This window comes from Oreochromis niloticus, unplaced genomic scaffold (genome assembly GCF_001858045.2).
Source record: "Oreochromis niloticus isolate F11D_XX unplaced genomic scaffold, O_niloticus_UMD_NMBU tig00002599_pilon, whole genome shotgun sequence".
Classification (NCBI taxonomy): Eukaryota; Metazoa; Chordata; class Actinopteri; order Cichliformes; family Cichlidae; genus Oreochromis; species Oreochromis niloticus.
The window spans coordinates 39918-51789 of record NW_020327670.1 but is presented as its reverse complement, the minus strand read 5'-3'; the positions used below and the strand labels follow the sequence as shown (position 1 = coordinate 51789).

At 41.4% G+C, this 11872-nt stretch overlaps 1 protein-coding gene and 1 long non-coding RNA gene across 4 annotated transcripts; both read right to left on the bottom strand.

Annotated features, from left to right (window-relative positions):
• Positions 1–3303: 3303 nt before the first annotated feature.
• On the bottom strand, positions 3304–11767 carry LOC112845048 (uncharacterized). 3 transcript variants are annotated; one of them, XR_003217838.1, is made up of 3 exons: positions 11367–11767; positions 3543–6559; positions 3304–3423 (listed from the first exon to the last, which is right to left on the bottom strand). It is a non-coding gene; the product is annotated as an uncharacterized LOC112845048 (long non-coding RNA). The 3 variants fall into 3 exon arrangements; XR_003217836.1 differs by having other exon boundaries at positions 3306–3399; positions 3486–6559; XR_003217837.1 differs by having other exon boundaries at positions 3354–3399.
• Positions 7163–11048, bottom strand: LOC109200771 (uncharacterized). The gene is made up of 2 exons (XM_019356385.2): positions 8202–11048; positions 7163–7793 (listed from the first exon to the last, which is right to left on the bottom strand). The coding sequence occupies exons 1-2, from the start codon at positions 11008–11010 to the stop codon at positions 7633–7635; spliced, it is 2970 nt and encodes a 989-aa protein (XP_019211930.1). The 5' UTR covers positions 11011–11048; the 3' UTR covers positions 7163–7632.
• Positions 11768–11872: the final 105 nt, after the last annotated feature.

The window sequence follows — 11872 nt, the reverse complement described above, 5'->3', positions numbered from 1 at the left end:
AGATGCTGGTGAAACAAGTGACAGACTGTTTACATCACAGTCAAGTCCAGTTACTGATCTCACTAATCAACCAGTCTGTGTGAGTGCAGAACACCCGGACCTGGTTTCAAATACAAGCAATGATCAGGCATCAGTGTCTCACTCTGAACCCACAGAGGGTCAAAGTCAGCCAGCAACCTCTGAAAAAACAGAGGAAGAACTATCAGAAACATTAGTGTCACCTGATGATAGGCTAATTGCCAATCAATTTAGCACTCTTCTAGTCATGAGAATCGCACGCAAATTGCCCAAAAACATCAAACATCTTCTGGATACAGAAAAAATAGACTTTGCTACCAACCATCTGACAGAGTTGGTACTTTCTGAAGTGAGACGCACCAAATCCCTGGAAATTCTTAAAAATAACAGCGTTAAATTAGTCAAGGCCACAGCTAAAGGCCTTATCAAGGAGTTTGGATCTTCAGAGAAGTTCTTCGATGTAATAATATCAGAAGATTCATCTTTTTACGACACTATTCTGAATCACCTAACAATCAATCTCGGTGTCTTCATGAATCCTCCAAAGAAATCCAAACTCGCCAGGTTTTTTTCAGCAGTGTTAAAAGCTTTTAAGAAGCCGTTCAGCTGCTGCTTTAAAGGCAGTACAGATGACTAAATTGTCATCTTGATTTTTTTCAAATACCTCTTTTAAAATCTTAAAGCAGTCTGGCCTCAGAGTTAACATCTGAGGTATATTTTATTTTAAAACTATTTCATTCGACTTTAATTAGACTGAGAAATATTCTTCATCGTGTCTCCTCATTATCGTTACCATCACCCCCACCGGCCGCGGCAGATGGCCGTCCCTTCTGAGCCTGGTTCTGCCGGAGGTTTCTGCCTGTTACAGGTAGTTTTTCCTCCCCACTGTCGCCAAGTGCTTGCTCATAAGGGATTATTAATTAATTGGGGTTTTCTTGCTGCTACTGTAGGGTCTCTATCTTACAGTATAAAGCAACTTGAGGAGACGGTTGTGATTTGATGCTATATTAAAAATCTTAAATTCAACTGAATCTTAAAAACATGTAATATAGCATCACATCACCATCAAATCAACAACTGAAAAATAAAACAAAATAAAAATAAAAACCTAAATTAAAAACAGTTTCTGATTTGTCTTGTGCTTTCAAAATATATTGTCAAATATGAAAAGTGTTGCATTTATATGCTCTGGTCATTAGTACTGGTATTTTAATGTAAGCAAACATAGGGAACATACACCGATGCGTAAGTACTACAGATGAAGATGCAAAGAAACCATGAAATAATTAATGAAATAGTGAAGTTGTGAAAAGATTTTGTTTATTATTCAAATATGCTTTGCTTGTGATTGTGTAAACTCTGAATGACGATTCACCCTGATAAAACATGAAACCTTGCCTATGCTTATCAAATGCCTGTGAAGACAAGTTCCTGTGCAAAGAGCAACGGAAAATGCCACTTAAGCAGACGTTTAGTATAGTTCGGACAGAATGATTAGTAAGATATGCATTTGTCAGTTAAGCAATCTATATTCTGAGAACAGGCGGAGACTGCCTCCGTCTGCTGTGTAACCTACATGCCTATATAAACTGCAATAAAGAAGAGTACTGGTGTGACTGTCTCTTGAGACGCTCACCCCATGTACATGTGATTGATGATATTGTCTCACTGTATCTCTGTTTTACTTTGGCAGCCTTCTATTTGCGAATTTTCCCCTGACAGAAGTTTATGAATAAAATAAACAACTATTTTGTTTTACAAATCTTGTCAAACTTGTAAAACAATCTGAGCTCTTCAGTCATCAATATCTCTCCTGAATACCTGAAGCTTCTCTCTGAAGTGGATATGTTGTCGCGGCCCATGTCAGCTCTACTTGTGGCCCGCATAATGACGTGACGAAATATTTTTTAAAATTATTATTCAAAAAATTATTTAATATGAAGGCAATAGGCAGAGTGTTACAGGCATAGACTTAAAGAATGTAGCCTCATGGGCAGTGTAGCCCAGTTGTAAGTGCTATTAGGACTCGACTGTACACTGTGTTCGTGTACATTGCACATTGTTCTTTGCAGTAGGAAGAGTTCAGTCTTTGTGAGCTGCATGGATGACATGCTGCACAGGCTTCCTTTTATGGGCGTCTAAGTTAATGTTGGGTGATTCACATTAGCAACCATACGTTGCCTTTCTTGTGTAGAATCATCCGTCAACTCCGGCTTGACGAGCTGGTCTCTTGGCCGTCAGAGCGCGGTGTGCTAGTTCAATTCCAAGTAACTGGTCACTGGGAAAGCCCAGCATGTTTTTCAATAAATTATCCAAAAATGTCATCACGTCGGCCCCTTCTTTATCTTCACATATTCCATATATCTAAAGGTTATCTCTGCGCGCTCAGCCTTCCTGCTCAACCAGCCTCGCTTCTAGGCTGGCTTGACGTTCTGTTAATCTCTTAATTAAAGACGATGCCACCTGTAGCAGCGTCTCAGTCTCGTCAAATCGCCCCTCTGCCTCTTCCATTCTAGCATCAACTCTTCTTAACCCTCGTCTAATATGTGCATATTGTTTGTTGTTGTCTTTCCTAAAGTCACGAAGCTCTTTCGGGATATTGAAGAGGCTGGGCTCGTCTGTATCCATGCCCTCTGTGGCTAACCTTAGCTCGGGAGAGTAGCTCCTATCCACGTGGCTTTTCTCTGTTTCCTCTTTTGTCTGAGTTGTGCCTCTCAAACTACATCACACCTAAACACATTCATGTAAAAAACACAGAGGTTAAGCCATCAAAGTGTGTGTAAAAGAAGTGTTTATGTCTGTCTTGCAGTTTCTGTTCCTGTCCGAGGTTTGCAGTGGAGAGCTCAGACCACACAGGACGCCGTCCTCTCCAAACCCTGCTCAGCGCTCTGGTACCAGCACACCCACGCACAACTGGCCACCTTAAAAAATTGTACAGTTTTGAGCTCTATAACCTGCAGATGAAAAATCTGTAGATCAGTCATCGTTGCTCTGTGGTGTTAAGATGCTGAATACAAGGAGAATAAAAGTGGATTATAATTGATACCAAAACGGATCTTTATCCATGGAATCAGTAGCTTAAAATCAGGAATTTCAGGCTTTATTATCAAGGTTAAGTTAAGAAAATAAATAAAAATAGGTGTGACCATATTTGACCATTATGAGCTAATTCAAGCAAGTAGAAAACTGAATAATAATTATCCATAACTGTGGATGAACTGGCCGTTAGATGAACTGCAGTTTTTGTCCTTTGGCTTCTTGATGGCTCACACCGTTCCCCTCTCTCACCTCCTGCAGGGGGCAGTGTCCAGCTCTCTCACCTGTCTGCAGCTAAATAAGAGGGCGGAGCGAGTGGCAGCTCTGCTGATGGAGAGAGGCGGTCTGCAGGAAGGAGAACATATCGCTCTGGTGTACCTGCCAGGTGAGAGACGATGCAGATGTTAAATGTACTTTTCAGGTGACAGCACCTGGACACTGCAAGCATCGTTCACACCAGTGTGTCTCCTTCTTCTGCAGGTACAGACCTGATCGCAGCCTTTTCTGGCTGCCTGTACGCCGGCTGCGTTCCCATCACAGTGCGACCGCCTCACCCTCAGAACATCTCCACCACCCTGCCCACTGTTAAGATGACAGGTACAGCGTTTCATTCATATCCGCACAGGGAAATCACGCTCGCATTAAGTACTTTAATTTAACATAAATGCAGGTCGTGCACAGCCGCCTCACAATGCAGTCTGAGTAGTTCTGGTTGCAGATATAAACCTAAAGAATGCACATTAAATGAAATCCTCTGCTGTGATGAAACCTGCCTTTACAGCTCCATCACTCTGATTTATCGAAAAATAAAAACTTGCTGTAGCTGCAAGTCTGTGGAGTTCCCCACAAAACAAGAGCAAATACAGCCCAGTATGTCGCAGAACAACCACTTCAGCTGGTGGTGAGAGATGGGCTGTGAGAGACCAAAGTGACATGTCCTTCTCTTTCAAAGTTATCTAAGCTCAGCTCTCTACTGCACACAAGCACAACATTCAAAGATGTATCTGAAGCTGAATTTTGGTGAACAGAAAGCGATCCCTGCTGCTATAATCACAAGATGGAATTCAACACTGAGACAAGTAAAGGCTGTTCTTCAATGTGAACATCTAAAACTCTCTGCTCTTCTTGAAATGGCTGCGCACAAGGAATTATTATTCACAGCATGAACCTGTTGAAGGAGATGGTGGACAACTTGAAGCTTTTTGGAGCAGCAACAGATTTGACACAAGGTGAGAAAATAGTCAGGATCAGTCCTGCTGTTCCATCCGTGCTGGGGGTTAGGTGACAAACCTAGCTACAGCTAAGTCACTACCTGGATATTGCTGATGGACAGAACGCCCTCTTGTTCTGGGCAATGAACATGCAGACTCTTCGTTCACTGTTTCTTGTGGCCACCAGGCAGTACCTGCATGTAGTGCTGCAGTGGAGCGTGTTTTCAGCTATGGTGGCAACATTCAACGGCCTCATCGTGGACAAATGACTGACAGACTTTGGGCCAGTTTGGTCTTTTGCAAATGCAATGCAGAATAGTTCATTGTTACACACACACACACACACACACACACACACGTCTGGTTTCCTATCCTCGTGGGGACATCCCATTGGCATAATGGTTTCCCTAGCCCCTTACCCTAACCCTAACCATTACCCTAAACCTAAACCTAACCATAACCTAATTGTAACCCTGACACTAAAACCACATTTTCAGTGTGAAAATTGCTTTCAACCCAGAGGGGACATGGATTTTGGTCCCCACGGTGCAGAAAGTCCCCACCAGTATAGTAAATGTCAGATTTTGGTCCCCACCAGGATAGTACGAACCCGTACAATTTTTCTCTGTCACTCACACAAGGACACATACAAACATGTTGACACATAAACTAGATCAGAGAGGACATGCTAATCACACTGCACTACATTCACTGCGATGTTTCTTTGTTTTGCAATGTGGAAACCTCAGTACTTTTTGTTGGTTTTGCATTTTTCATTGAATGCTTATTCTGTGAATTAATAGTTTAAAAGAAGACTATTTTTGCAGCTAAGTTTAACTGAGCTGTACATTATAGAGGTGCGATTTCAGAATTACTTTGTGTATATTCTGTAAGTTTGCTGGTTTCAGCATGTGTTGAGATAAACGCAGAAAGAACACATGGTCCATTATATACAATTAACATATAATTGCAACATTGTTTTCTACGTTACAATATGAAGTGACATGAAACAAGATTTGTTGACTGGTGCTATATGAATAAAAATGAACAGATCTAAAGAAGGTGTTCCTGAAATTTGGGTTTATCAGAACAGGACAGATGGATGACCACAGCCCTCTCAGCACAGGGCTGACAGGATGTTTCCCCACATGATAAATAAAAACACAAAATAGATTAAGACACATTACTAAACCAAACATAAAGATAAAAGTGCAATTACTGGATTTGTTTGATCAGCTCTTGCTTTTCAAAGACAGTGAGGAGCAAAGTACAACTAAAAGTGCTTTTTCTCATGAAGACGTTTAAACTGTAAACAGCAGCGTAGTAAATAAGGATCTGTGTCCACCAATCCTCAGCAGTGACAACACTTAAACGCTATAGTTCAAGATCCTCAGTGCACACCTTTTCTCCACTGTGCTAAAAATGCTCTTAGCTGATAAAGTAGAGGAGAAAAGTTTGACATATTTCACAATCATTAAATTTTAGAGATGCCTCTGTGTAAGTGTCACATAAATGCCTTATGTATAAAGAAGTTTAATAGTTGGTTCCAGCAGTTAAAATGTTCTTGCTTGTACATTTCTGTGGATAATATTGTAAAGGTGCATTTTATCTTGTGTAGGAGAGGAGACATGTTTATCTTGTCACAAAGAATAAGTTTTTGTTACACCGCTAGTATCGCGAGGTTTGGGTGTGATAATATAGGCTGTCAGCCCATGTTTAATAATCACGCTAAGGAGTTCAGTGAGCTATCTGCAAAAGCCTGGTTAGTCTACCAGCTGTTCAAGAATGCACAGGACTGTAAAGTTATTGTTCTAGGACCTCCAAAGTGGCAGGCGGCCACAAGTTTTCACGGCGTTCAATAAATGCAGCAAAGCACCCGTCTTGAAGAAGCCGTGCCTGTGTTGTCATTTCGGAGTTACACTCTGAAAACGAGGTCACGCTTGCTTCCCGAGCTAAAACCTCTGCTTGTGCTCACAGATTCTAAATCGCAACAAATAAGATAATAACAACACAAGTGACTACAAAGTGACAGCAGAGGCTGGAGAAGAGCAAGCACGAAGTGAGACATTGTGGTACCACACTTTCTAGTGGTACCACTCTTCATATACCAGTTTGATAATGTCCTAAATGCAGCATGTTAGTCCATCAAATTCCATCTGAGCTTTGAAGAAAACACACTCAGCTCTTCCTGGATTTTCAGAGTTGTTCGGTTCATACAGGAACTTCGCAGTCACAGTTAACATGTCGATGTTTGGCTCCGCCATCTCAGCCAGTGAGCCCGGTCACAATTTATTCTGAGGAAAAAAAGAGGAACAAAAAGACATTTTAAGAAGTTTGCTTTGTGTTGCTGTTGTTGTCTGTGAGTAGCATCCAATCAGAAGAGAGGAGGTGGAGCCTAGACAGATGAAAAGGAAATAGTTCAGAGAAGAAAACCAACATCCGTTTGGGGGATGTAACAATGACATAAATTACATTTTCAACAAAAGTTAGAGTGAAAACACAGTTACAGGAAAAATGTGTCTATCTAAATTTAAATAGTCTAAATTTTACATAGTCTAGAATCGTGTTAACAGCATCTGATTGGGCGGTTCAGAGTGGAGCCTACGTAAGACGCGTCAGCAAGGATCGGTGTGGACAAAAAAATCAACACACCCAGACTTATCACCTATCTGTGAAAGAAGAAGAACAACAACAGCAGCCTTTAAATCCTGTAGAAAAAATAAAATAACCTATTGCCTTTGGGAAACACGGAGTACTCCGTTCTGCAAATGGTACTGCAGAGCGAGCTGCCAGGAGACAATGCTACTGATGACCAGAGCATATAAATGCAACACTTTTCATATTTGACAATATATTTTGAAAGCACAAGACAAATCAGAAACTGTTTTTAATTTAGGTTTTTATTTTTATTTTGTTTTATTTTTCAGCTGTTGATTTGATGGTGATGTGATGCTATATTACATGTTTTTAAGATTCAGTTGAATTTAAGATGTTTAATATAGCATCAAATCACAATCGTCTCCTCAAGTTGCTTTATACTGTAAGATAGAGACCCTACAGTAGCAGCAAGAAAACCCCAATTAATTAATAATCCCTTATGAGCAAGCACTTGGCGACAGTGGGGAGGAAAAACTACCTGTAACAGGCAGAAACCTCCGGCAGAACCAGGCTCAGAAGGGACGGCCATCTGCCGCGGCCGGTGGGGGTGATGGTAACGATAATGAGGAGACACGATGAAGAATATTTCTCAGTCTAATTAAAGTCGAATGAAATAGTTTTAAAATAAAATATACCTCAGATGTTAACTCTGAGGCCAGACTGCTTTAAGATTTTAAAAGAGGTATTTGAAAAAACTCAAGATGACAATTTAGTCATCTGTACTGCCTTTAAAGCAGCGGCTGAACGGCTTCTTAAAAGCTTTTAACACTGCTGAAAAAAACCTGGCGAGTTTGGATTTCTTTGGAGGATTCATGAAGACACCGAGATTGATTGCTAGGTGCTTCAGAATAGTATCGTCAAAAGATGAATCTTCTGAGATACTGTCTGAAGATCCAAACTCCTTGATAAGGCCTTTAGCTGTGGCCTTGACTAATTTAACCCTGTTATTTTTAAGAATTTCCAGGGATTCGGTGCATCTCACTTCAGAAAGTACCAAATCTGTCAGATGGTTGATAACTAAGTCTAATTTTCCTGGATCCAGAAGATTTCTGGTATTTTTGTGCAACTTTTGTGCGATTCTCGTGGCTAAAAGAGTGCTAAATTGATGGGCAATTAGCTTAGCATAAAGTGACACTAATGTTTCTGACCGTTCTTCCTCTGGGTTTTCAGAGGTTGCTGGCTGACTTTGACCTTCTGTGGGTTCAGTGTGAAACACTGATGCCTGATCACCAAGATTCATTGCTAGGTGCTTCAGAATAGTGCCGTCAAAAGATGAATCTTCTGATATCATTACATCGAAGAACTTGTCTGGAGATCCAAACTCCTTGATAAGGCCTTCAGCTGTGGCCTTGACTAATTTAAGCAGGTTATTATGAAGAAAGTCCAGGGATTCGGTGCATCTCACTTCAGAAAGTACCAAATCTGTCAGATGGTTGATAACTAAGTCTAATTTTCCTGGATCCAGAAGATTTCTGGTATTTTTGTGCAACTTTTGTGCAATTCTCGTGGCTAGAAGAGTGCTAAATTGATGGGCAATTAGCTTAGCATAAAGTGACACTAATGTTTCTGACCGTTCTTCCTCTGCGTTTTCAGAGGTTGCTGGCTGACTTTGACCTTCTGTGGGTTCAGTGTGAGACACTGATGCCTGATCACCGAGATTCATTGCTAGGTGCTTCAGAATAGTGCCGTCAAAAGATGAATCTTCTGATATCATTACATTGAAGAACTTGTCTGGAGATCCAAACTCCTTGATAAGGCCTTCAGCTGTGGCCTTGACTAATTTAACCCTGTTATTTTTAAGAATTTCCAGGGATTTGGTGCATCTCACTTCAGAAAGTATCAAATCTGTCAGATGGTTGATAACTAAGTCTAATTTTCCTGGATCCAGAAGATTTCTGGTATTTTTGTGCAACTTTTGTGCGATTCTCGTGGCTAAAAGAGTGCTAAATTGATGGGCAATTAGCTTAGCATAAAGTGACACTAATGTTTCTGACCGTTCTTCCTCTGGGTTTTCAGAGGTTGCTGGCTGACTTTGACCTTCTGTGGGTTCTGTGTGAGACACTGATGCCTGATCACTGAGATTCATTGCTAGGTGCTTCAGAATAGTGCCGTCAAAAGATGACTCTTCTGATATCATTACATTGAAGAACTTGTCTGGAGATCCAAACTCCTTGATAAGGCCTTCAGCTGTGGCCTTGACTAATTTAACCCTGTTATTTTTAAGAATTTCCAGGGATTTGGTGCATCTCACTTCAGAAAGTACCAACTCTGTCAGATGATTGATAACTAAGTCTAATTTTCCTGGATCCAGAAGATTTCTGGTATTTTTGTGCAACTTTTGTGCGATTCTCGTGGCTAAAAGAGTGCTAAATTGATTGGCAATTAGCTTAGCATAAAGTGACACTAATGTTTCTGACCGTTCTTCCTCTGGGTTTTCAGAGGTATTTGAAACCAGGTCCGGGTGTTCTGCACTCACACAGACTGGTTGATTGGTGAGATCAGTAACTGGACTTGACTGTGATATAAACAGTCTGTCACTTGTTTCACCAGCATCTGGTCCAATCATAACTTCTTCCTTTGATGAGGTCAGCACTCTTACTATATCTTCCACGGCACCAGAAATTTTGTCATTTATAATAGTTTGGGTTAAAGTTTCATTCTCCAACCAGAAAAGAAGGTTTTGTAAGAACCTTTCCACTGAATCTTCTACGAGCACATATGGCACCTTAGGAGCAGAGGGTACGTTACACTCACCCTGTGAAGTCTTAGACATGTCAGACTCTGAGAGACTTTTACCCATTTGCATCGTGGGAGCTGGATATGTTGACTCAACATGGTCGTACACTTTATCTGTCAACTCCCTTGAAAACATCTCGATTTCCTTACTTGTCAGGTCAAGGTGTCCTGCCTGTGTTAATTTACTAAACAGTTTATCCATAACCGGCATGACTGTTCTAAATTTGAGTGGAGAAGAACTTTTAACTGTGGTTTCTAAGGTTGGTGATTTTCTGGGAACTTCTGAGGGATTCATGTGTACGCTTTTCCTGGAGTCAGCGCTCTCACTCTCAGCGGAGTTTGCCTGTTGTCTGTGAAAGGTCAAATATCCTTTGCTTTTCTTCACCTGATCTTTCAGCTCACTGTTCATTTTTTCAAATTCCTTTTTAGCAAACCTGAAGAAGTGTTGTTTTACTTCATCTGGTTTTATAATTAGGGCGCATGATGCAAAAAAGTCTTTCACCTTTTTGATCACCAGGTCCACATCAAAAGCAGGCTTGGGTGAGCTACACTTCTCACTTAATGTGATATCTTCTGTATCAGGATACTGAATGTTAGCAATTAACACATTTACAATGTCAGCTGCAGCTTTATCTGCATCATCTTCATCATGTAACATCATGTGACAGTCCTCATCATCTTTACTTATCTCTCTGTCTGTACTCCACCTCATGAGATCCATACTTATTTCTTTAATTGTTCCCATCTCAGAGAGCTTGGATTCAAGACTCTCAACGCTTGAACTAAAGGAGCTGGGTAAAGTCTTCATGCACAGGCAGCTCAGCTTACCTTTATATCTCTTCAGATATGAGAAAGCATGAGAAACCATGCATCTGAGGTTTTTTATGTTTGTTATTTTTCTGGTGACATAAATAGATTCAGGGTTTTCTGGGACTAGAACCCAACCCGAGTTGACTTTATTCGAGATCTCCTCCTCAACCATCTGTGTCAGCTCCACAGCGCTGTCACACTCCTCATGGGTGACATTAAGAGCAGCAGCAAAGCTGGTTGAGAGAGAGTTTCCCAATATGGGGCTTATTTTTGTCACGGCTATGCTAAGGCTTGTCTGGAATGACGCATCATTTAATTGGTCCTGACCTCCTAGAAGCAAAGTTTTTATGGTGCTTGCGCTAACTGACTGTATGACATCAGTAATCATATCAGCCAGTGCTACTTGGACATCGGAGTCCCAGATCCCATTTTCTATCAAGCCCCACTGTAATCCAGAGAGCCTATCGAAACACCCGCTGATAGCAGGTAAAATATCCTCTGAATTAATGAGGGTTGGGGTTCTAACACTGGATAAAGACATTGTCAATGACTTAGCTTCGCTACAATTACGTTGGAAATCCGTTTTCAGAAAGGGAAGATCGCGGTCTGTACATTTAACGTACGACACCCCTATTTATGGCTTCAGGTGGAGGTCACGTGCTGCAAGATCAAAGCAGAAAGGAACTGAGCTGTGTGACGTCATGCCGTGAGCGTTCACGTGCACACAAGTGAGCGATCTCACGCGTGCGCACATAAAACGCTTTGAAAGCTGCAACTGCATTAAAATCAGAATCGTTTTGATGGAGAAGCCCCTCGCTAATAAATCACAGACGCATAAACAGTGTTTTAGTTTCAGCGCCGACGTTGAAGTCGGTGTTGTCAAACTTTCAATCATACCTGTAGCTAGTTCTTTGAATCTCTCAAATGGGTTGAATGGCGGTTGTTTTCCACCATCATCGCAGAGCATTCCTCCAGCAGGTCCAACGCCTGATTCAAGAAAACCCGCGACTCCGGCAGCTGTGCTCCGAAGCAGTTTGCTAATGTGATGGTTAACTAGCTAAAGAATCCCAACATATACAAGGTACTTAAAAAACCAAGGGAACGAAGAAGGATGAGGAGAAGTCGAGACAGCGATCTGACTGATTGGTTAATCTGAGGCTCTCAGTGCTTCTCGGATTCACACACAAATGTACCGTCGATTTCCTCAAATATCAAGCGTGGTCCGGTGCACGCTGTCACTACCGATCGGTGCCAATGTCATTCCCAATATGCGCTGGCATGACGTCGGAGCAGCATGAGTACGAGCATTTTTTTTTTTTTTTTTTTTTTTGCCGATGCCCGTCATGCCGCCCCCCACCACGATGTCGCCCGTATCAAAAACCGCTACTGTACACCTGTGTAAA